General features: G+C 45.0%; 1 protein-coding gene across 1 annotated transcript; it reads left to right on the top strand.

Moving 5' to 3' along the window:
- LOC146170982 (uncharacterized) lies at nt 1-25,076 on the top strand. Its single transcript, XM_084586657.1, has 8 exons — nt 1-98; nt 3,877-3,994; nt 9,124-9,274; nt 10,339-10,375; nt 20,033-20,072; nt 20,172-20,264; nt 20,479-20,595; nt 24,848-25,076. Coding segments are annotated over exons 1-7 (480 nt in total). The 5' UTR covers nt 1-96; the 3' UTR covers nt 20,518-20,595; nt 24,848-25,076.
- The last annotated feature ends 886 nt before the right edge of the window (nt 25,077-25,962 follow it).

The following is a 25,962-nucleotide window of genomic DNA, read 5'->3' on the forward strand; positions in this document are numbered from 1 at the left end:
AGCCGAGGAGATGAGCTTAAAAAGTTTGGAAATCAAAAGTATAAGGAAAAATCGTTCGAAGCGGCATGTGAGTACTACACCAAGGCAATCGCAGAAATGTAAGTGTTTAAACTTATTAAGCTCTTCGTGGTGTATTTTGTTATTGATGGAAAGTGTAGGCCTGCAGATGAATTTGTCGAGCTTTATTTTATTTTTTTTTGTTTCCTCTTCCTGAGTGCAAGATGGCGTGCTAGAACCTTTCTCTATAGTAGTTTTCTGTGTTGTAAATGTTAGTTTGACTTAAAATAGCAAATCTAGGCTTAATTGCACCTATTATTTAGCCTTCAGGTGTAGTTGGAGGAGAAAATTTGGAATTACATTCTTCAGTTAACAGTACAGGTGTAGTAGATTTACAGCATTGCTACGCCATAAGATGGTTTCCTTAAAGCACACTGATGAAGGCCTTCATGGCACATTTCTGGAACTGCTATTCAAGGGCAGTTCCTGAAAAAAGTGTATGCTATTGCAGGCAGTAAGGACAAAAAACGTATAAGGCTGGTAAATTTTTGCATGCACTGTACAAGGATTGCAGATATGCCTACATTTTTCACGGTGATAGGTTAAAAATAAAGCTTAGCAGTATGGTCCTGTTTAACAGAAACATAACACTGTAACTCCCATTCACTAGTTTGAGTAGCAGCTTGCAAATCTAAAGAAAATGGGCCAAGTTCAGGAGCTGCGTTTTCAGATAATTGATTTTGTCGTTAATTTTGCTTCTATGTCATGCATGTGTGATATTTTTAACGGGGGTTGGCTAGCACGCTTGGTTTGCTCAATTACACATGGCAGTGGCAAATTAAGCATCATAAGTGGCTTATGAACACATCTCTATTCATTTCAAACTGTCTGTGGCATCTCTGAGTGCTGTTCTTGCAGTCTGGTCTGGGACTGCTTAAGACACGTGGCTCACGAGAAGGTGCCACGTTTACCATATTGAAAATTCAAGGTTGATGAGCATTGCTTTTATTTTTTGATCAATCTTGGCAGACTAGACAACTGAGTCATCTTAAATGTACGGTTATAGGTGGCTTGTTTGTCCACAGGTTTCTGCACCTCATCTGTGTTACTACTGCAGCCATTGCATGCTCACTGGAGCAGATTTTCTTGCATATGGATATGCTGTGTTTTGTGTATCAGTACCTTTAACTTGGGCCATAGATTGTAGTGGAGTGCTAGGGGATCAGTCTTCTTGGTGCCTGCATTGTTCTGGTATAAAGCTCAGTTAGTTGGTGAATTCAGCTAAGTATAAAGACTTGGGCTAGCTCTTTTTTGGAAAATAACACAAAAAAGGAGCTTCCTGAGAAGGGCAAAGAATTTAAAGGTGAAAAGAATTGGGCTTGCTCGTTTTGGAAAATAACACAGAAATGGATGCTTTATTAGGCGTATGAAAAATTTAAAGGTGTCTTGAAATGTTTAAAAGGCCCACGCCAAGCACTCTTTGTGCTGTCTGCACGGCGGCTTACGCATTACTTTTATTCACTGCTTTCGCAGGATACCACCACTATGATTTCTTGGTATTACTAAGATACAGTGGAGACCACTTACAACGTAACAGATTATAGTGAGGAGCCTGTTATCTTGCAGTTTTTGCTGGCCAGTGGTCTGCCCCCTATGGGACTTGATGTAAAGTCATACTGGTTTATATGGTCATGTGAAGCGAAATGTCTGTAATGCGCAGTTTTCAAGTCTGCTTGGCGACAGCGCGGAACAGCGAGTGCACTTCCCTGCACAGCAGAGTACATCGCACCATGTGTTTAGGGCGCAACACAAGTGTACGCTCCAGGCGTGCTTTCTGCTCGTTTCTTCAGTCTCCACGCATTGCTCCCATCTTGCACAAGATTACGCAGCAGCCACTTTTTTCCTTCTTTTGCTTTTCTCCTTTCCATGCATCTGGGTTGCATCACGTTTTCTTGCCATGGCATCTTAAATGCTTTCTTTCACTCACATATCGCTCTTTTCGTAAAAGAGTGAGGGGTTCTTGCTCATTGTGATAGTGTCTTCGTTCAAGTTTGGTCGCATGACAGCAGCACTGCATTTCTCTCACGGCGGCTAACTGAAACGCCAGCGTGCCGCTTGAACAGACACTCTGCTGGCTTTTTGGGACGTGCGCTGAACGATTTGTGAGAAGAGATATTTCGTGGTGACAAAGCGCTCCCACCCTAGCAAAACGGAGCTACACAATGTTGTGGGCTGCCTCAACAGTGCACTAAATACTGTCAGCTTCACCGCGAGACTTGTTTACCAACCAAAAGGTCTCGTTCCAAGACACCTCGCATTCTCTGTGGGAAAGAAGAAGAGTCAAGTGAAATTCTGCATACCGCGTGTAGCGTAATTGTGGAGGTTAGCGCGACTACCTTAACGAGCATCATAAGTGTATGCGCAGTTCCGCGGCAGCGGTCACTCTAATTTTCGCGGTGGGCATCTGCACGGTATGCTAATCTAAGCGTGCAGCGGACTTAGTAGCCTGTTTTTCATTCACTTATAAATAAGATGTTTGTGAAAGGGAATTTAGCTGAAAATGAATGGTTTACACTATATTACCAATGCTGGCACGGGCAGAGGCAATATCTATAACTTTTGGGTAGCCTCATCATAATATATGTATTACCAATGCTCGCACTTAAATATCAGTCTGTCATATTAAAAAATCTGTGCATTATGTCGCTTTATGATGAGGCTGGCATGATTTTGCATCTTCCTGAACTACATGTGCGTGTGTGGCTTTTGCCTGCTTTGCTGAGCTCCAGGCCTGTGTCATGAGTTGTGACCACTAGATGGAGGCAGCCCTACCAAAATTTAGCAGATGCTTGTCACTAAACCTACAGCAAGTTGCACCAACATGGGGCAGCAAATTCACAGGGATCGCCGGATCAAGAACTGAGTACTTGTGCTGAAATAGGGTATCACATGAAAAGACTGCAAACGAGTTTTACGGTGTGATGTGTGATTCATGGCTATTATGAAGATGCTTTTTTTTTTGTTGTTCACAAACAAATTCAGGGACAATGAGGGGCTTCATTACGAGGTACATAAGAAAGGAGCCAACAACCACTAATACATCTGGTGCTCTACTACTGAGCTGCGGCGACAGCTTTTGAATCTTACTTTCTTTGGTGTTTATGTTGCTTGTAATCTATTCTTGAGAGTGTTTACCACTGCCACCCCCCTGCATAGTGACGTTCCTGTGAGTTCCACATAGAAGGTGATCTAAGGGGAAGGGCGGCAGGCTGTAACAACCCTCTTACACCATGGAGGAAGGCGACGCTGGCGAATACTCTCAAGAATAAGTTACGTGCTGCATGAATACCTTACAAAATGAAAGATTAAACAGACGTCGCCGTAGCTCAGTGGTAGGACACCAGACGCGAAATTCAGAGGTGATAGCTTTGGATCTGACCGGAGAGGTGTTTTTTTTTTCTTTTTAATCATTTTCATAATTACACATTACTTCACACATTTGGCAATGTACATACACGCTTTCCTTTGCATCAGTGGCTGTTGACTCCCTTAACGTTCCTTTATTTCAGTTACTGTTGGCTTTTTTCGCATCTGGCCTGAGATTAGACTGTCACGACATAGTGGTGACAGTCACACATAAGCCCATTGTGCTTTTGGCAGTATGGGCTGGGCAACCCTATATTTATTCCTTAAGTGTACATGCTTCACATTGCACATGCACATGCAACTTCAGTCACGCATAGTCATGACACCCTTGCTGGGTGGCAGTTTAATCGCAGTTTCATGTGTCATCTTGTTGAGGTGCTGTGATGTTTTTGCCTTTTATCTGTTGTAGCCTGTTTTGGTGACTTGCAGCTTATTCTTTCTTTCTGCCGGCAGGCGTTACAACCATTTGTTGTACAGCAACCGGGCACTGAGCGCTTTTCAACTGCAGAAGTATCGAGAGGTGGAACTGGATGCACGCCGAGTTATCATCCTTAACCCTAACTTTAAAAAGGTGGACATTTCTTTATTTTATTATCTCACACACATTGTAGTGAAAAGGTAATATTTGTGAAGGGGCTGGGAGGGACGCTCACTCTCCAAGTAATATTTAACTTGAGGAAAATAGCCTGAACCCCGTTTTGTTGATGAAAAAAGTGTAAGAAATGCCTGGTTCAAATGGAAAGTGTTAAGAAGGTCTGATTTCTGCTTTAATGCTAAGCTTACTTTGTGTTATCTCACTCAGCTGGGAGCGATGTGTGACTGTGTGGATATGTGCTGCATGAAGGTGTGCTTCTCTTCTTATTGGAAAAAAAGTAAACATGTAAATAATGAATGATCAGTTTGGAGCGAGCACGAAGTGAATAGCTGTTTAGTTCAGATAGTATTGAAGCAAAGCAGATATTTTTAAATCAATGCTTATAAGTAGTTCATCACTGGAAACGAAGTAGCAAAAGACAGAGGCAGTTTTGCCAAAAGATGTTTGCATAATTCCTTGAGGCACAGTTCTACCTTATTGTACCATATGACTATATCATAGTCATATAGCTCTGCATTCTTGTCTTCATCACCTTCGTCTCTTGCGCCTTCTGTGAGGCCAATGTAGTGCGGTTTCTGCCATAGCGTGCACTTTCGCATCTTGGCTTTGTGCCTCATCGGTTGTCGAAGGCTTAGTTTTAAAACATGGCTGCCATGCCGTGTGCATATGTGATGTGTGCTGATATCTTGAGTGGTGCAATTTTACGGCGGTGTCTGAGCAAACGTATGATGATCGGCTTTTATATTTATTTTGCTCAATTCTAGAACATTGAAATACTTTAAAAATCTTTGAGGTTTCCAATAATTGCCACTTAGTTTGAAGCCAGAATCAAATACTGTGTTCGCTTCAATATTTGAAACTTTCGAATTATTGCACAAGCCTTAAAAAAAAAAAAAGGCATTTTGCTACATGGATTGAAATTGAAGGGCAAACTGCAAAAGAGGGATAATGCGTACAGTGGAACCTTAGTGGCACAGATCTGGCAGGATTGCAAAAGATAATATGTATCATCCAAAACAAATGGAATTGTAATGCAGAAGCACATCGATGCCTGCCACCACTTGCTACTCGGGGTGTATACCCTGCAACATCGTCAAAATCGCGGCAGCATTTTTCTGGCCAAGAAATTTCACAAATTTGTGTCATCCTAAATGGTAGCAACCATGCTTCTTACTGTACTATCCTCCACATATACTTAATGGTAACTACTGATAACTACTTGGGGATCGGGGATACAGAGCAAGAGGGAGTATGTTTGTTTTGGCAATAATGTTGGTTATCTGTAGAATGCATGTTGTGAGTGCTATCGTGGAAATGCACACAGACCTGGAGATGAAGATAAGCATGTGCAAGCTAACCTTGTTATAGTGAACACATATAGTGAATTATCGGATAAAAGGCAAAGTTTGGTCGCTGCATGCTTTATTTCTGCAAGAGTTCTATGTGTATAGCAGAAAAAAAAAAATATAATTTTACACTTTATCAGTTATACAGAAGCAGTCTTTTGCAATCAGAGGGCAAAAAATATCTAAAAGAGCCGGAAAAAATGTTCAAAAAGTCAATATTACGGTCATTTGAATTGCCCACCGCCAAACCGTGTTTAAATTGCATGCCGTGCCATCTAGACGCAGCGACAGAAAACTAGCATCAACAGCTGATATGCATGTGGCCACCACGTGATCAGATAGTTGCCTTGCCAAGCCTGTACTGAGCCGTGCGCAAGGCAGTTTTGCTCAAGGCGACCATAGAGACAGTACGGCTGAGAGTGGGCACAGGAAAAGGACATGAAAGCAGACTTTTAGTGCTTCGCTCAGCGTTGTGTCAAAAAGATTGGAAGACATCCACTCTAAAAGCACCGTGAAGAATGATCAGAAGTACATTGGCCTTGTCACCGCCTTAACTGATGCTTCCTCCGAATGTTACATCTGAAGATTTCATTAACACTGTTGATGAGTTTTGTTGGGGCGCTATGGTTCTCGAAGTGGCCGACCATAAATCGTTGATTAGCTGATTTCCGAAACCGATGCAAGTTGTGCTTTTCACGAGAAACCGGAAAGAGATCAAGCTGTTAACAGCTTAGAGGCCGTCAATTGGCCAAGGCTGTGCTGTTTCTGGCCAAAAGCACTTGTACACTCATCACTACCAACTAAGAATCTTGTCTGCTGATCTTGTTTGTGCCGTCACTCTAATTGACTAAGCTATTTTTGTGAGGTCACAACCACATGACCTCACACGGGCAGTTCAAACCAAGTCTGGCATAGCTTTGTTAATGTGTAAGTCTTTACTACAGGTCTGTCAAGCTTGCCAGATAAGAGAGAGTGGATTGACCTTTACCTCTTGTGCTTTCACACTATAAAGCGGATTAGAACTAGTCTGGTTTGAATTCAGGTACAGGTTTTTCAGAGGTGGAGCATCTGAACCATTAAACGACTGTGGCGGGTGCTTTTGCTCGTTATAACCAGTTCTACGTAGGATAAAACATAAGTCATTTGATGCGATGGGTCCCAGATGATGCAGCAGACTCGTGGCCTCCACGATCAAGAGCGCCGTTGCACCGGAGCTGATTTCGGAGGCCACGGTTAAACTTTCGCCATTTGACACTGCAGCTCCCAGAGGGCACCTTACGTTTAGCTGTAACTGCAGCTTCCGTAGATTTCACACTATAATGCGTTCCAGATAACCCCTCCAGTTTTTAAAAATACAGTCAAACCCGAATATAAAGAACTTGGATAGAGCGAATTATGTTTTATATTGAACACTCGAATTTCCGCTAGCATTATGCATATAAAATGTATTTTTCATAACGAACTACGCATCGCATATAGCGAACTCAGCGCGCGCGATCGATCGCCAAACGCCCGCCAATGGGCGGGCCTTTGTGCCGGCTCCGAGTACTCTCCGGGCAGCCCATGCCGCCGGGCCGTAATACTTCTACCACATGCCGATGTCAGATGGGAGGGGGGATTGGCGACGGCTCCGTTCCCCAAGGTCTCACACAGCGCATACGTCGAGATAATTCGCTGCGTTGGCCGCGGCGGAAAAGAGTCTGACCAACGTTGCCGCGCATTTCAAAATTCCGCGGAGCACCATTTTGAAAAACCAGTCGGCCATCAGAGGCAATGCACAGGAATGACCAAATGGTGATGGCTTTCGCCACCGCAAGCTGGCTTACGACCAAGTAGAGAAAGCGCTGTACCAATGGTTCTTGGACGTTCGCGCGCGAAATCTGCCTGTCTCTGGCCCCATGCGGCAACAGAAGGCAAAAAATTTTGCCTTCGTCCTGGACGTCGAGGGGTTTACGGCGGGCAGTTGTTGGCTCCAACGATTTAAAGACCGCTACTCCATCACTGGAAAGGTGGTTGCAGGTGAAAGCCAAGCAGTGGATGCTGAGAGTGCTGAGAAGTGGGTGCAAGACGTGTGGCGTGCTGTCACGGAGAGATACGAACCGTGTAATATTTTTAACACCGACGAGACTGCCTTGTTTTGGCAATTAACTGCTGCCGAGCAGAACCTTGGCGGTAAAAAATGAGAAGTGCCATGGCGGTAAATTGAATAAGGCCCGAGTCACCGTTCTTCTTACGACAAAAGCTGCGGCCGCTTGTCATAGGCAAGTTCAAGTCGCCTATGTGCCTGCGAGGATGCACTTCACTCCCAGTCACATACAACTCAAATTCTAAGGCCTGGATGACCAGAACGTTGTTCGAAGCGTGGCTGCGTGGCTGGGACGAGGAACTTGCAATGAGCGGGCGCAAGATTTGCCTCCTCCTCGATAACTTCTGCGCACCACTGCGGCGTCACGCTGAAGAACATCGAGCTTTGTTTCCTGCCACCGAATGCTTCAGCGGTTTTGCAGCCGCTGATCAGGGGATCATCTGCGCTTTCTAGCTGGGCTACAGGAAACGCGTTATGAGCGGCTGTTGGCGAAATTGTGGGTTAACGACGAGCTCAAGATTAATTTGCTGGCCGCAATAGAAATGATTAACCGTGCCTGGCAAGACGTGAAGCAATCCACAATCCGCAACTGCTTCCACCATGCTGGACTATGTCAAGAGGATGCAGAAGCTGGTAGTGAAGCGCGCACTGCAAGATAACAGCGATGTTGCCACGCTGTGGGGAGAACTCGCTGATGTTCCGGACGCTGTGCCCGAAGAAGTTGCCCTATAGGATTTTCTCACTGTTGACGACAATGTAGCCGTGACAGCGAGCCCGTTGGACTCGGAAATTGTTGCCGACATGCTGGCATCTGGTGCGAACTAGGAGACCGAGGAGCCGCTGCCGGAAGACGATCGCCCTCGCCCGACATTGCACGAAGCCCTCGTTGCTACCGATCTGCTGCGCCGATACTGCTCCGGAATACAGGGAAGCGGACTGGAGTTTGTGGAAATGATGTCGCGTGTGGAAAGTGTGATTCTCGCTGATGGAGTTAAACGCAGTGTTCAGGCGAAGATCACTGCCTACTTGTAAATAAGTGAGCATTTATCTGCAATAAATTTCTTTTGTAGATTCATGGTGAGCGGCACGGTTTTTCTTTAGTTAGTGCGTTTTCGCTGCGCTGTTCTGGACATTGTGTATAACGAATTTGGTACTGAAGTTCGTTATAAACGGGTTCGGTTATAGCGAAATACTTTATATAGCGAACAAATCGCGTTAAATTACGCAGTCCGTTATAACCGGATTTGACTGTAAAACTGTTCGATGCAGGGGGCAATGTCTTTTTTTGTGTTGAATTTTTGCTTGCCGACATGAATGAAAGGCGAAATTTCATTTTTATACCATTTCGCAGCTTTGTGTGGTCCATATTACAGTACGCTTTTCTTGGGTTTATTATAGTTCATTTGTACGCGTGAATTTTTGTGTGTGCTTTTAAGATGAATACCGGATGTAACGAATAAATTTTGCAGCCCAATCAGACTTTGCTGTAACGAGGTTCAACTGCAGCTGGTCCTGCACTAAGCATGCTACGTCTTAGGTTGTCTACAAAATAACTGAGATTGATTCTTAGAAGCGTGAAAGGCTACTGAAGATTTCTCAGTGTTACACTCTGCAGTAGCATGTACTTGCGGCGGTCTTATTGAAATGCACCGAAAATGTGTGTTTTAACACAGGGCTACTTCAAAATGGCTCAAGTCTACGAAAACCAGAAGCAGAGCAGTCGTGCAATGAATGTGGTCGAGTACTATATCAAGCGATGCACTTTCTTGGCCATTAACATCAGTCGTGTGGTGTTGGACCTCCACAAGAGGCTTGCTGAGGCAGGCAAGTGCCAGTCGCTTATTAGTATTACGAAAAGTTGTTTTTGCTTTTTTTCTGCTCAATTCTTTTTTTTTGTTGGAGTGAGGATGTGATGTCTAGTTAATCATGCACAGTTACAGGCTTCTTGTATGGCGGCTTAGTTAAAATTGTCACAGAGCTGAATTTCGTGAAAGTTCTGTTCATGAAATCCTAATCTTTTTGGGGCCCTGTTGTTTGTTTGGGAGCAAAAAATGGTGTTTTTCGCCGAGAGATGTGGATTTTTAAGCAGCATATTTGTTTTTTATCTTCACTGGGTTAAAACTTACAAATTTTGGTTACTGCTGGTTGGAGGAGGATGATTGTGGGTGCATCTTCAGATTTCGCTCTTGCAGGCAGCGTAGAGAGGTGGTACCTGTAGCTAATACATTTTTTATATATATATATATATAGCTTTTATGGCTTGTAAAGTTTCCTTTCGGTGAAAGTAGCCTCCTTGCAATTAGAATGTGGCATTGAGTCAGCTTGATTGTGTCCTCGACATCTGTTGAATCATATTCCGGGAAGATCTTTTGTTTCAGCTTGTCTTGTCACCAACGCAGGCTTTTTTTCCTCCGTCCTGTGATCCGATCTATTTCTTCATTTAGCTTGGCAACAACACAAATGTGTTTGGAACAAAACAAAGGCAAATGCATCTGATGGTCTAACGAGTTTGTGTTTTAATAATTTAGGGGAAAAGGTAGCGACAAAAGCAATACCTATGGGGATGTATCACACATGCTAGGTTATGTTGGAAGCCATGCATAGCATGTTGCAAAGTATAATCTTCATGTTGTTGACTGGTATGCATGCCTAGTAAGTATTAATTTCTCTGTTCAATTTTCTATCTTGGCCTAATGGAGGGTTGACAGCCTGAATGCGTGTACTGAAGTAACAATAGTTGTAGTTGGAAAAAGTTGCACTCGTTGCGTTGCAGTTATGAACAGGCGAACAATAAACAGGAAAGCTCTGCCACATCTAACCGTCATAAACTTTGTAAGAAACGTATCAACTCAGCTGAGTGTAAGTGAATGTTTGTTGTTTATGTCCAGGAGAAAAAAGCAAGAATGGAAAGAGAGACGCGAAGAAGTAAGTTCCTTGTAAATTTCAGCTTTCTTCTAGAGGTGTGCGAATATTCTAACAATCATTCATTGAGAAAATTTCCAATTCTAATTTCTAATTTTAATATACTATTTATTTCTAATTTTTCTAACTTCTATTCTAATATTTCTAATAATAACATTTTAATAATTAATTTTATTTTGTATTTATTTATGTATTTATTATATATATTATTTTGTATATGTTATATTTTTCTATATAATATATTTATATTCTATTAATTAATATTAATTATTATTTATAATATTCTAACATTCAGAATTTTGAATACTCGAATGCACCAAAAAATTGTCGAATTATCTGCAATTTCACCCCACTGTACGCTTCACTGCGGTGCTTGACCGTGTGGACTTGTAGTGCCGGCAAGGCCTTATATTTACAAAAGGGAAGGTCCCGCCTCACGAAACGTGATGTGGTTGTTTAGTGAAGAGGGGCGTTCCCCTTTCGTGATGAGGACCTTCTTGTGGGGAAAAAAAAACATCATTCTGACTTTGATTCATCTCAAATGCACACAACTACCGTGCAGGTGTTCAGCTAAAGTTACTGTCACATAAATGTTTTTCAGCAGTATTTTCAGCCCGATTTAACTAGATTTTACTTTTTTCGGCAGGGATATAGCATCTCCACCCGGTTTCATGCAGGTTCTTGTACAGAAAACCAGCTTACAGAATTCTGTATAAATTTATACTGGATTTCTCAATCGAGTACACACTTCCGGGCAATTCTAGTGTAAATTTATTTGCAAGTACAGTAAAACCTCGTTGATTAGCTGAAAGAAAAATGTGGGGAAAAAATCACATTTTCCGGGAGAATGTGTCATCCGAATAGCCTGATATTGCAAAGGAGGTACAAATATTTGGAATTTACTTTCACGGCATAAGAGTGTAGATTAGCATTTATAGACATCCAGTATGCACAGCTCCTTTTTTAGCTTCGCAGAATTGAGTCCCTATTTGCATTGTCCTAAGCGCAAATCCGGTTCGTAGAAGGTAATGGCGAGCCAGGATCATTTCCTTGGTTGTTTCTGGATCCTTCGCTCCCTTACATCAGTTACATGTGGAGAAGCCATCACGATGGCTTACAGTTGTGTTTTTGCTCATGTCGCGTCCCCCAGATTCAGCCCGCTCGTAAGCAGGTGAATGGTTGTCGTTATCAAGTGGTTCACTCCTATGCCCCTAGGCACCGCAAAGAAGTCACTGCGTTGCTTTTCATGAAATTTTCACGGGAACGGGCACCTCGTATGTTGGCTCGTTTGTTTTCTTTGATGCTGTCCCTTTGAACCTTGGCAGTGTAGGAAAGCAACTGGGGCGGCTGAACACCGCTGATCAGTTTTTCGTGTAGCGAGGGCTCATTAGCATATGTCCGGTTGATTGCAAAGCGTGTTATACGACCACAGTTTGTTGGAATTTTGAACATATAAACCAGGAAGTACCGTATTTACTCGCATAATGCTCGCACCACTAACATTGGGCATCAAAAATCTGAATTGTTTTCCCTGCATAATCATCGCACCACCAATATTACCATCGCGAGAGTCGTCTGCTAGTAGTAACAAGCGCCGTCTTTGGAGTGCTACTGAACCTAGCTGGCCTCGTGTGCACGCGCTACCAGACGGCGATAGCGTGCTGGTGTAGATCATCATCGCCGGTTATGCTAGCCTTTTTTTTTTCCCCTCCATGATGCTCGTAGTCGTCGCCGTTTTGCGTGGTTTCTCCGCGTCTCATTGTCATTGTTCTTTCGTTCCGTCCGTGTTGCTTGCTTTGTTCCACCGTCTACCGTGTTCTTGGTGCCACATCGCGGTGGGGCGGTGCGCAAGTTATACAGCTGCTTTTAAGCTGAAAGCTTTCGAGTACGGGCTACAGCATAGGAACCGTGCTGCCAGCATGCATTTCGACGTCAACCAGTTCTGCGTAGTGCGCTACTGGAGACAGCGATTGCTGTGCCGATACGGACTCGGATCAAGTCTCTGATCGAGAGTAGAACTGTATAGTCTGCTGTGAGCATTATACCACGGAATGCGGGGAGTAATGATGAGGCTGCGTGCGGTAAATAAAGTGCTTTTGGTGACCTTGTACTGCTGCTTGAAAATAATATGGTTATAATTACAATAGCTGACCTAAGAATCCAGATTCGCACCTATTTAAATAATCTTTCAGCGCTCCAAAATATTTGCTCGAAAATTTTCCCCGCATAGTTATCACACCTCCCCAACTTGGCATCAATTTTCCGCGAATAAAAGTGCGAGCATTATGCAAGTAAAGCTGCATTCGATTCAGCCGTGGTTCTCTGCACCGCCGGAACCGGTTCACGGTGCGCTGCACCAAAGCGCTCGATTCACAGCATTCCCTGCACCACTGTCCGCGATTGATTTTAGGTGCAGTCGTGGTGCCGCTGTGGTGCAAAGAACCACGGCACCCTCCGAGGAGGAGGTGCAGAAAAGTGGTGCACGTGTTGACGGCGCTAGCAGACGACGCGCGCTGCCAATGAGATGCTTAAAAACATCGATTATCGACTTAGGGACATTTTTTCCCGTCGTCGACGGATCCGGCGTCATTCTCTGTGAAATGGCAAGTTCCTCTAAGGTCTCTCGTGACAACCTTAATACCCTCTCGAGTTCAAAGCTGAAATATCTGGCAACGGTGCTTCAGTTGTACGGGAACTCGGTTATTGCGGTCTGTCCGAACCAGTCAGTCTCGGTCTGAACAACGATGTTGCCTCGAAGGAAAGCACGGCGTAGGGCTTCTCATCCTCACTGTCGAAGGACTCCAGAAATTCCTTAAAATTGACTTCGACGATGTTGTCGTCCACGACGTCGTGACGGACCGCGAAAACTTAGGCCCCAATATAGTCTGACGTAACGCATGCGCGCGCGCACGTCGGCGAAAAACCGAGGTCTATAGTCCAACGTCACGGCGTGATGGACGTAGCGAGCACGAGCCGACGCGGCCCAACGTCGCCGACGCGCAAATAGAATCTCGCCTATTTCTCGTCGACCACGTCAGACGCGTCGGCCACGCATCCCAGCATTCCTCACGCGCAGTGAAGATGGCGGCTTGCATGTAGACAGCGACCGCGCGCGCATTTCAGACACTGTTGCGGAAAAGCTGCTAGAAGGCATTCGAGGGCAGCCCTGCGTCTATGATACCAAGCGGATTGACTACAGAGACGTTCAGAGGAAAGAAAAATGCCTGGGATGCAAACTGTCAGTAGAGCGGCCGGGCACAGCTGTGAGTTCTTCGCTGCGGTGCGTGTGCCATACACGTTTTAATGCATTGCTCTAGGAGGTGTAACGATGGTGTTGTTTCACTTATATGCAGTACATTCAGTGGAAAAATAGCAAAATCTGTGGAAGCGGCTTCGCATAGAGTTGTGACCTGTACACGCCGGAATCGAAGGCCGTACTCGATTTGGCCACATGGAACGTCAGCGGCTCAACAACCAAGGAATTTGCGAAATTTATGGAATTCTACAGAAACTGCGGCCGGCCGAAAAAGTGATCCTCATTACTGTGTAATCTTTAACTCTTCTGTATTCGTACAGATACTTAAATTATGATTAGGTTTCAGTAAAACACGCACGTACACAATCATCGTTCCGTCTGTAGCCGTCGTCGACGCGGGCTCAGACCGTTGCTGGGCTGGGCGTCTCCACGGCTGACTGTACATGCTTTGTGCCGTGTGAACATTCGCAGTAAACACACCGCATCATTGCCTTGATCACAACAATAATTAGTGCCTCGATAGGCAGCCAGTTCGTCCCTGTAGGTGACCTGTCGTCTGCTCGAAAATGCACACCGAAAACGTACCAGCCCTAGAGGGCGTCTTGTGCGCATGCGCGACGCGGCACCGGGCACGCCAGCCGCGCCAGACTGTAGAAGCGGCAGTTTTTTGACGCACCCGTCGTAGTCGACGTGCCGTGGCCGACGTCGCCGACTCAACGAGTCGCGTCGAAAACGTCAGACTATATTGGGGCCTAAAGCTCGCGGCGCACGGGAACTCGCGAGCAGACGACTAGCTCGTCTGAAGTGGCGCTGCTGACGCGCTGCAAGCTGCACCTGCACCTGAACCACAAAACTGGAACTGCACCTCACCGGCACCCGACTGGCACCGGCGGAACTTTTTCAGAATTGGTGCCGAGAACCAGTTCTGAATCGAACGAACCTTAAATACGGTAGTCTTATCCGGGAACATATCTACTTGGACCATATAAAACGGGAAATAGTATTAACAGGGAATATGTCAGCGGGGACATGAATTCTGAAATTAACAAGATGTTAATTTTCCATTTTGTTCACTGATCAGATATTCGATTCAATATTTGAAGGCATTTTTTTTTTCCATATTCGTGTTCAATTCGTATTCGAAAATTTCGATGTACGCACATCCTTACTTTATTCAATTTCAGTATTGTGCATTTTACACTGTGTGTCTGGTGTGTGCTTCACTTGGACTATTTGCATAAGTAGAACAAAGGTACATTTAAATTTAGCTTTAACGAAGTTGTGAAAAGTCCATGATTTTTCGTTTTATCTACTTTTTGTCGTATGTAGTTTTAAGAAAGATTCAAGATAGCGGCCAAGTCACGTGATCATAGCTACAGTATTGCAAATAATTTCTTAGCTACCACGAGACCACCCATGCAATGGAATCCACCACCTGGTCCACCATGTATGTCATGATTCCCCAAAGCCACGTGACCCGAAGGCCCTCTGCCACCACTGCATTACCTATTGTGCTGAGTGTTGTTGCGACAATTAGAAGAAGAAAAAAAAAAGGCACGGTCCTGCGACTGGCTCTGTAACTGAGCCACCTCCGCTGCCTCGTGATGACAGAGGGAAAAATAGAGAAAGAATGAAAAGGGGAGAGAAAGATACGTGTCTGTGTCGCATCAGCCGTCGTCCGCCACTGAAGCGGTGGCTTTGGTGGCTAGTGCAATGACGGCTGCCTCATGCAGACAGAGGAAAGAAAAGAGAAAGGAAGAAAAGGGAGAGAGAAAGACATGTTGCAAAAGCCGTCCGTCCGCCAGCGGTGGCTACGGTGGTTGGTGCAGTTACGGCCTATGACAGGCTAGCAGCGGAGCCTACCATTCCCAGCCCTGTAGGGCCAGGAGCAGCTACCCCTCCCCCCCTGCTAGGCTATTGACAAAGCCATATACTCCATCTGGGAAAGGGTGTGTGTCGTCACTTGCAATCACCATTGGTGGCAAAAATTGTAGTCCACTCGGTTGAGATCCAATGTTCTGAGTAGTGTCAGACGAATCGGCACGGTGTGGTGCACTGAATTGTTTTTCAAGTTGGATCCTAACCTGTAAGAGATTCGCACAGACGACCTTTGGTCCTCGAAACCATAATGGGGTGTGACCTTCGTTGGGGGGGGAACCAGTAGCGGTAGAGGGGTGCGGGTGGTTCCAAACAATCAGCTTCAGTTACGTGGTGTGCACATTGGTACTGGAATTGCGACCTAGGAATAAATTGTGTAATACTCGAGCTAACGCCATTAATCATACACCTGTGACGGTCGAACTCTCTTTCTTTATTACTTTTTTTTTTTTTTTTTATGTGTACTCAAAAGGACAATGCAGAATGGAAACCAAAAAAGTAAATCTAGGAAAAACTACTTTTAAAGTGCTTACAGTAAATCCTTATTACTTGAAGTTATAGAAGGTGTGAAGTGTTTCACGGTCGTGCTGAGGGCGCACGTGACTGCAGCAGTAGTACCCAGCTCAGCCTTGGCTGGTACAAAGAGACTATTAGTGGATTGGGGAGAGGGGATGTGGTGGGGGATGGCGAAGGAATCTCACCGCCATATTCACGAACACGCCTTCACTTAAACTTCTACTCCAAGTGGCCCTCGAGGCTTGTTTTTGTTCCTTGGCTGCTACTCGACCGCCACTCCACTTGTAAACATGGCTCTCGCTGTGTGTACTTCGTTCTACTTGTATATCAAACTTCTCACGAAAGCAGATGCTACGGGGATGTACCGCACCTTTCTCTAAAAGCATAGGCTGGGAGTGACAGCTACCCCGGATTTCTGGCACGTTATCGTTTTACGGGTGCGGCTGTGGCTAGCTTCCTGCTGTTCCTGCCACTCACGCCGAGCATGGATAACCGTGATCAGCCGCCAACACCAGTGCTGTAGTTGATCACTGCATTACGCTTCTGTGGTGCGGGCACATTTCAAGTCGTCGCCAGAAAAGTGGACAACTTTTCAAAGCCTACAGAGTGTAGGGTTGAGGCGCGATTTGACCGTTAATGGTGAGCTCGCCCGCAGCCAGACTCAGTCGAGCACTCCTTCCGTGGCTCGCCCTGCCCTTTGGGGTCCGCAGACGGGGACGAACTTGTGAGGGAACAGCGTGTTGCGTGCAATGAGCTGGGGGGCACCGGAGGCCCAATGGGACTGTGCGGACATCTGTGCTGCACCCTGCACATCAATGGCTTGTCTGACGAGGGTACGTAGTACGTCTTCGGACACTCGACATTGTCAAGGGAGTGCGTTGGTGTGCTCGTCTTACAGAGGGATATTCGCGGCTGACGAAAGGCATGGCTTTTCAAGCACATTTTCAGTTAGGGCTCTCAACTTGTTTGAAAACTGCTTGCTGCATTTGCTTCCGGAGAGTTGAATTCAGTGTGCATGAGATGAAACGCATTACAAAGCAGCACGCATGTTTTCACCGCTCGTCTCCTGTGCCCTATGAAGGCAAGGGCCATGCTTGTAGGAGTTGGTGGCTTTTACTTTTTTTTTTTCTTCAATATATTTTGATGTCTGTCAAAGCCTGGCAATAAAAAAAAAAAGTCTGTCAAAGCTTGACAATAAAAAAAAGGCAAAGCAGCAAAGGGCAAGCATAGATCTCACACCAAAAAATAAGCCGATTTTTGGATTGGAAAACATTTATTTCGTCAAAATGCAGATGCAGACTGTCCGCTCTAGATGACCTCCAGTCCATGGCTAGCGGCGACCTCAGTGGCCCACTCGGTGGCCAAGGCTTGAATGCCCGAGTTTGAGCTGACCAGAATGGCCTCCCATCGCTCAAGAGAAGGAATTTGTACTAGATCTTCCAGTGGAGGTTGTTCTTTACATTGCCATAGTATGTGATCATACGTGGCTGATTCGCCACAGGACCTGCACGCGGGGTTAAAGTCATCCGAGTACATTTTTGCTAATAGGTAAGGGCTAAGAAAGGATCTTGTCTGGAGTCTCCTCCAAGCGGTCTCCTGTGCCTTATCCAACGTTTTGTCAGGTGGTGGAAATTTGTGCCGTTCCAATCTGTAATGACTTGTGATATCGTGAAAAGATGCCAGCCCCTCCTTGGAGTAACCCATGGATACGAAGGACCCACCGACTCGGTTGACGAAACCTCGAGCCATGTTGTGGGCCGCCTCATTTCCCAGATTCCCCGAGTGAGCTGGCACCCATATCACCTCAATTTCTCTGTATGGTTGCCTGGTCAGTTTCAGTGTTTTCTGCGCTGCAGTTGAGATTCTGCCCCCTGCAAAGCTACGGACAGCAAAGTTAGAATCGGAGAAGATTGTATCAGCGTCGGCGCTAGCTATGGCTAGTGCCACAGCTGCCTCTTCCGTGGTTTTCGAAGATTTTGTCGCTACAGACCCTGATGCCTGCAGCCGTCCGTGCACGTCCACCACCGCCAGTGCGAACGCTCCTCTTGTTGCGTATTCTGCCGCGTTAACACAGACGGCTCCTTCGCTTGTTGCATATTTTTCGTGTAGAGCTATTGCCCTAGCTTTCCTCCTTCCTTCATGGTAAGAAGGGTGCATAAAATAAGCCGAAGTATTCACACCATTTCTCAAAGCCTACGTCATGGTCTGCGTAAACTCTCGTCATCAGCAGGGACTGTTGCCAGATGCAAATGCATTTTTGGGCATTTTTCACAGCCGCCTTTTTCATCCAGCTCACAAAACAAGTTCTACTACGCTGTTAACGTCGATAATGCTGGTGAAGGTTGTTTAGAAGACCCGACATGAAAAAATGAGTTTGTTACACACTCCAGCATGCAGTTTTCGGGCCAAAAGTTCTCCTTAATCTCGTCCCTGTATGCTATTTGCGCTGCTTCGAGTGGAAGGGGTATTCTCGAGGAGACAGAGGAGGAAACGCCGAGGGGCGTTCGTGAATCCGAATCGGCCCTGGAGTGGAGGAGCGGCTGTTCGCTCTTCTACACGGAGTGGAGGTGGAGCGTCGAGTCGAGGCGTGTTTGTGAATGCAGGCGTAAGTCTGCTGGAGGCACCATTGCCAGACTAGGGGAGTGCGCGCACGGTCGCACCGCCACTTGCATGGCAGGACAAAACGTTCGAAACTCAGCCAGCACCCAAGTTTTCATATTTGGAATTTTAATAAAAAGTCTTGCCTTATAGTATATAGACTGAGCACTGTAGTTTTGAAGAAAAGAGGTTTCATAATTACAATTTGGTACACTATTTCTAGCAAAACTGTTCTGCAATCTATTACTTTAGACAGCAAGTTTTCATTGCGCAAAAAAAAACGAAAAAAACTGGCCACCTAAAATTCAATGTTCCATTAAGAAAACGTTTCAGGGATCATGAACACCAGCATATATTATATGTGGAAATGATTGGTGTGGGACAGAATGTCTGAGAATGAGGCGTTTGATTGTTCTTGAAGAGTAGTAAAACTTCCCTAGTGGACTTGGAAAAGCCAGGCATGTCATGTCATAAGCCAATTGTCACTTCTGGCTCCGTAGGAGGCCAGCTCATTATTATTACTTTTTTTCGTGGTACTTCATGTCCGGTTTGGAGCAAATGGGACTTCAAAGTTTTTTTTTCTCTCTCTCAGAAATGGTAGTGCATATTCCGTTTCATACATCAAGTGCAACCCTGCCGGAGCTAGAGCTCTTGTTTGCGTTTCTCGCATTCGCGATGAAAAACAGTGCCCGCTCTTGCCGACAGGAAATAATAGTTGTTTTGCCTGCAAGTCTAATGCATCTTACATTTGCCGTCAACTTCATAAAAAGCATTTTTTTTTAGGGAGAAAAAAAATCGGATTCGGTAATTTGTGTGTTTGTTTGTCGTTTTCATTCGTGTCGCGTTTTCGCTGCTCCGCAACCCTGTCAGCTGTGGCCTCCGCACTGCACATCTAAATGGCTTCAAAACAGCGACCTTGACTGCCTCTTCGAAGTGGATTTTTTTCTGTAAGATTCGTACTGCGATGTGCAAGCACGCGAAGCAAGTTATTGCTAACGTGTATGCTCAGAATAGAGCCCATTCCCACAGAAACCACTCGGCCACAGAACGAGCGGTAGTGATATGCCTCCTTTTTTTTTTCTTGCGGACTACTGGTGTAGCTTTCGCTGCGTTGCACCTGATGTATGAAACGAAGTATAGGTATTCAAGTTTATGAAAGAAAATGTTTGTTAGGCTGTTAAACCAAAATTGTGGCTCGCTTTCGTTACTTTTACATCGTGTTTCTCTTGCTGGATTTTGTCACCTCATCAAAACGAGCTGAATTCACGTCTTGCTTCAAGCGACACAGTTATGTTGTCCGTAAACCTTGTGCCAATTTTTTTTTCCGTGGCTATGAATATTTAATGACACGGTCATAATGATTTTCATTGCCTCTGCTCTCAAGACTGAATTAAAATGATGCTTTCTTTCAGTAACCATTCGGCAGCTAACAAGGCAAAGACTAAGCCAGCTGTAAGTTATTTTATATTTTTTTATAATTTGGGGGGGGGGGGGTAAAGTTTACGTAAGTAGAGTTTTCTAAATGGCTGCACCTTTCTTGTTTGAATCAAGGTTCCAGACCTGGTGTTGGATTCGGACTCTGATGTAGCGACAATTCCATCTGCCACTCAACCCAAGGCCACCTCACAGCAAGCAAGCACATTGGTTTGTTTTACACACACCATCTCGGGCTATGGCCAACAGTATGCCTGTGTGTGTGTGTGTGTGTGTTTGGGGAGGTGGCGGGGTACCAAATTTCGCTCCTGTGTGGAAAATAATTCGTCTCACTGTCTTTTTTTTTTTTTTTGCCTACTTTTTTGTAGAAACTGTTGTGCTTCCTCACAGAGTGCAAGAAAACGTGTAATTTCTCAACTTGCAGAAAAAAGCTGATAGTGACGGGCACATGTTGGACTTTTAAAAAAAATCCTGCGAGGACTTGATTGGCGGCCTGTACAAGTCGGCACTACAGGGTTTCAAGACTGTGCTGGCGGAAAAGGTGAGCGGCTAAATCTGCCGTCTTTATTCCTTTTTGTGATGAAATTATTGAGGTGTGCAAGGAGACTGAAGGCTTTGGGCAGATGTGTGCCTTGTATAGTGTGGCGTTGTGTATGTCTTCATAGTTCTAGTCTATATGCCTCTGTTAAGTGTGAGAGGAAATAAGGCAACACCGAAAAGCTCACTAACTGGATCATTAATTTCTAAATCGGGATAACGTGTACCGCTCACACTGTCGTGCCCAGTGCCCGTACATGTCTATGGAATCTGACGCTCATTAATGGAAAGGCAGCTGTGCAAGTTGCCAGTGATGCATTGTCTACTAAAAGCCTGTGTACTGATCCTCATGGCTAGCACTCGGTCAAATATCCCTCCTCAATACTGAATTTTATGGTGCAGTGTTGCTTGCGGATATCTCTGATGCACGCACAGTGGCAGGCATGACGGTGACTGAAGGGCCCTGTCTGCAAGGGATTATTTGTCCGCTAATTTCACTATGCTTTCCCGAGCTTTGAGTCTGCCCTGCATCGGCCGTGCATCGGCCAGCCAGCCAGCCAGCCCAGCTGCATGTCGTTTGTATGTTGCCTGGAGCGTCGCCCGCCTTTTTAGGAGGCATTTGTCTTCTCAAAGCATTTTCCTTGCTCTCATCCATACCATTTGTCCAGTGTGCTGAAGTGTTGAGGGCTGTTCGCTTTTAGTGCTCTGCGACTCCTTCACACGCAGCTGCACCACTGCTACTGTATTACTGTGAGCAATAAGTCACTGAAAACGAGAGCACTTTGAACAGTTCTTTGACATCCTCGAGTGTGCTCACAGCCAAGCATTTGACGGGACTGTGAAAGACTGTCATATGCCGTGTAGTTTTATCTCGAAAGCAGGTGGCCATTGCCCAGGTTTTCTCTGAATTTACTGTAAGACTGTGCTGAATCGGTTAAAGCGAAAGAACTTGCAGGAATGTGTGACCCTTGCTATCGTCCTCGTTATTTTACATGTGCTGAAATTTCTAATTTCCTTTTTGCCTGCTTTCACTGTCTTTTGGCACTGAAAAGAAGACCAAAATCGATCAGGGAGCCTAGTTTGTCACTGGCAAACTGAAGTGAAGAGAACTGGTCTTGATAAGTAGGACTCGTGTTTGAAGATAACAATGAGCCTCCAAGGCTTGAGGGGCCTAGAAAAATAGCGCACCCCGGCGCACAGTACGAGGCGACCGCCGAGGGGTTTCCCCAACGCAGCGGCGCCGCATCGATTGCAGCACCCCTGTAGTAAACCATGAAAAAGCGCTTAAATATGTAAACGCTAACAATGCTATTTTATTCACCAAATTGTGTTATTATTGTATGAAACTATATGACTATATGTATGAAACTACAAAGGGTGTAAACCATTTTCTTCAGACAACACCTTAGGCAATCCAGGCTGAGCTGGGAAGCCTCATTTGAACTTTCCGCGCTTTCTGACGTTTGGTCTCCATGGCAACCAAACGAGGCACAGAAAATATGGTGCATTTATCGTTAAAGTTTGGTAATGCGGGCATCTTGAGGCATTGCACAAGCTTCGTATGCCTTTTGTTTGCCATGAATGCACAATATCATGCAGCGGTAATGAAGAATCGGAGCTGAGGCAAGCGGCCGCCATTTGGCGAGACGCCACCATGATGCCATAACCCAAATAAATAAAGCATTTATTGTGGAGGCTATAACTTCCATATGACAGTGAAACATACTCCATTTTTTAAAAAGAAAACACCTTCTGATATATATATATATATATATTCTAAAGTTAAAGTTCAGCTACTTTGGTCAGCTGATGAGAAGAGAGGAGTCGCTGGAGAAAGATTTGATGTTGGGAAAGGTTGAGGGTCGCCGGAGAAGGGGTAGGCAGCGAACACGATGGTTAGATGGCATCCTCGAGGCACTGCAGATGAAGTTATGTGATGTTAGGCAGATAGTGAGAGACCGGAAAGCGTGGCGTGACATGGTCCATAGGGTCACGAAGAGTCGGACACGACTGAACTGAACTGAACTTATATATATATATTATATATCGGTTATTTATGGTTGTGCAATTACGTAAGGAAGTTTTTAGGTGCATTTCGGGAAACAGAAACCTTTTATGGCGACGTCTGCTTTTGCGCCTTCGCTACTATGGCTCACGGTGGCTCACCGTGCTATGGCCAAAGAGGTATTAACTCTATGGCTATGGCCTTTCACCTCGAAATGATGCTGCTGATGATGAAAAAACATCATAGTAATGCTAATTTATGCATCCGAGAAAAACAGACTGTCCCGCAACAAGTAGCACCAGTTCAGTCCAGTTCAGTCGTGTCAGACTCTTCATGACCCTATGGACCATATCACGCCACGCTTTCCGGTCTCTCACTATCTTCCCAACATAACATGACTTCATCTGCAGGGCCTCGAGGATGCCATCTAACCATCGCGATCGCTGCCTACCCCTTCTCCGGTGACCCTCAACCTTTCCCAACATCAAATCTTTCTCCAGCGACTCCTCTCTTCTCATCAGATGACCAAAGTAGCTGAGCTTTAACTTTAGAATTTGACCCCTCCAATGAACAGTCAGGGTTTATGGTCGACAATATCGACTGATTTGCTCCTCTGGCCGTCCAAGGAACTCTCAAGTGTCTCCGCCAGCACCACAATCAAACGTGTCAATTCTTAGGCGGTCAGCCTTCTTCACAGTCCAACTCTCGCATCCATACATCACAACTGGAAAGACCATAGCACAAGTTATAAAGATCTTGGTTGGCAGTGTAATGTCTCTGCTCTTTACTAGGCGGTCAAGGCTAGCCATGGCTCTCTTTCCCAGAAGCTGGAGTCTCCTAATTTCATGGCTGCAGTCTTCTTCCGGGGACATCTTGGAGCCCAAGAAGAGAAAATCTGTCACAGCTTCCACTTCTTGTCCCTTGATGCTCCAGGACGTGATAGGACAAGACGCCATGATCTTTGTCTTTTTAATGTTCAGTTTAAGCCCAAACCTCTCACTCTCTTCTTGTACGCGCATCAGAAGTCTCTTGAGTTCCACTTCACTTTCTGCCATTAAAGTGGTATCATCCGCATATCTAAGGTTGTTATGTTTCCCAGCAATCTTCACTCCAGCTGAAGACTCGTTCAGACCGGCCTTCCTCGTGATGCACTCAGCATATAAGTTAAATAGGCAGGGCGACAGTATGCAGCCTGTTATCACTGCTACTAACTGTTTATATTTTTGCTTCGTAGCTGCTACAGAGCATACATTTCCTGCTCTATTACTGCTCCAAAACACATATTTTACTGCTCCAGGAGCTGCTCCAAAGCCTATTTTAGGCATCCTGAGGTCAACATTGGATGTTGGCTGTAATACGGTGGTCTGACGTGGCCTATTCAACTTTGTCAATTACCTGCCTAGTGTTATGTCATATTTTCTGGATGGCCACAGAGCACAATGGACCATAGGGAAGACCTTTTCCCAGTTGTCCCCTGTGTGTAGGTGACCCAGGAGGGCCAAGATAGACGCACAGTGCTAACTTATATGTACACTCGGCAGCTCAAAACAGTATTGTCTTGAAGGAAACAATGTTAAAAAATTAATTGCAAAGTACTGGTCCACAGCACACACACAAACACAAAGAAAAAAAATTAGCAAAAAAGAAAGAAAGGGTCAGTAGTGTTTATTGCACTACATATTAACTAATAATCATCTATTCACTCAACGCCTACAAGGATGTTCGTTTCGACACATCTCGTGTTTGATAAAAGAAAACAATGGAGGACTTATTTTCCTTTGAAAAATGAGCAACAGTGTTGCATTATTAAAAGCAAGAAGAAACGATACCTATGTCATCGGTGTTTTACTTGTACTTACTTTTGCACTTCACGACTGGCACTCTCATTAAAGTAAAATATTTTAAGATAAATAGAAAATGATTATATATGAATACTGCTAACGTAACCAAACCGTTAATAATCAAAGCATGACTTATGATAAAACACCTGTGTTGTTTGCTAGCTATTACTCAACAACAAAAGCACACAAAAAGCGGTGTGTAAATAAAAAGTAAACAAAGAAATTGTTATTCTTTTTGGTAGAAACTCCTCCCCCCCCCTCGAAGAAAAATATAGTCTTGGGACAGCCACTGCTCAAAAGGCAGTGCCCCAAAAGTTATCCAAGTGGCCACATGTTACCTAGGTCAATCACAGATTCGATCCATCATTCAGTGCTGAAGTGTGCATATGTCTTGTCCATCCCTTCTACAGCATCCGTTTGCACTGCCACATTCAGGATGAAGAACCAACAAGTCTGCACTCAGAATTCACACAAACTAATAGGGGAGACCATAGTGCAGAAAAGTGCAAGGACAAGAAAGCTGCTTCGCAAGTTTCATTCACTGCTGTTTGATGAGAAACACGGAACCTCGGCAGAAGCTGTAGTGCTGGAGAAGTAGAACAGTTGCTGTGTGGTATAAACGGTGACCTTTAAATAAAATCTGAGTTGATATCTCATTTCATCTACTTTATTTACATTGTGCCTCACGTTTCAGCACTAAAGGTGCGGCACTCATGCACCAGCTAGCCTGCAAAGATATTTTTGCAAGATGTATGCGTTGCTTATAAAAGTATGCATATACCCCGTGCCCTTTTGTGCAGTAAAATGGGGCGGGACATATGCACATTTTATAATGCAATTCATACATCGGTGAAAAATATGGGGACCCTCAGGAGAAGGTGTGGTTGCTGGTGAAGACAAGCGGCAACAGTAATACCTACTACAAAACTCTAAACTCTACAACAAGGAACACTAGGGAAGTATACATCACTGTAACCTCTTAAAGCAACACCGTTAAGGATACTCAAGTGTCCCCTAATTTTTTTCATTTCTGACAGGTTCATTCATTCCCCCGTCCAGTCGTGTTGGCCTTTTGTATAGTACACTGTTGTGTTTTTAACTTCAAGGCTTGAGTTGCACCATTCCCAAATGCGTTCAAAAATATGCTGCCCACTATTAAGGTACCTCCCTGCCTTGGTGAGATACTATTTACTTGAGGCCAGCGTTATGGAATAAAAGACCCCTTGTGTGCAATGCTATGAAGCACTGTCACTTTGAGCATGCGATGGCTGCCGTCTCAGTGTCTACTCTCCTGCAGATTCTGGAAAGCTTATCAGGTGCAGAAAAAGGATCTTCACTCTACCCCTGCTGCTGCCAACTTTCTTGAGGCTGTGAAAGAGCCCCTGAAGATGCACGATAACTGCTACTTTCTCTCTCTCTTTTTTCTCTGACCACTTTTCTCAGTTTACTGGCTTGTCTGTCCACCCTTTTTACCAGGTGTTCAACAACTGACACTGAGAGTGAAGGCTGGTATCCTGCTCTAGAG

Source organism: Amblyomma maculatum, unplaced genomic scaffold (assembly GCF_055883805.1).
Source record: "Amblyomma maculatum isolate TAMU_Amacu unplaced genomic scaffold, ASM5588380v1 scaffold_24, whole genome shotgun sequence".
In the NCBI taxonomy this organism is placed as follows: Eukaryota; Metazoa; Arthropoda; class Arachnida; order Ixodida; family Ixodidae; genus Amblyomma; species Amblyomma maculatum.

Bases quoted from the DNA above. Each gene is read 5' to 3' on its own strand.
- LOC146170982 (XM_084586657.1), top strand. The intron at 10,376-20,032 runs GTAAGTTCCTTG...GCTTTCTTTCAG, and splicing joins GGAAAGAGAGACGCGAAGAA to TAACCATTCGGCAGCTAACA. The intron at 20,265-20,478 runs GTTTGTTTTACA...CTCAACTTGCAG, and splicing joins CACAGCAAGCAAGCACATTG to AAAAAAGCTGATAGTGACGG.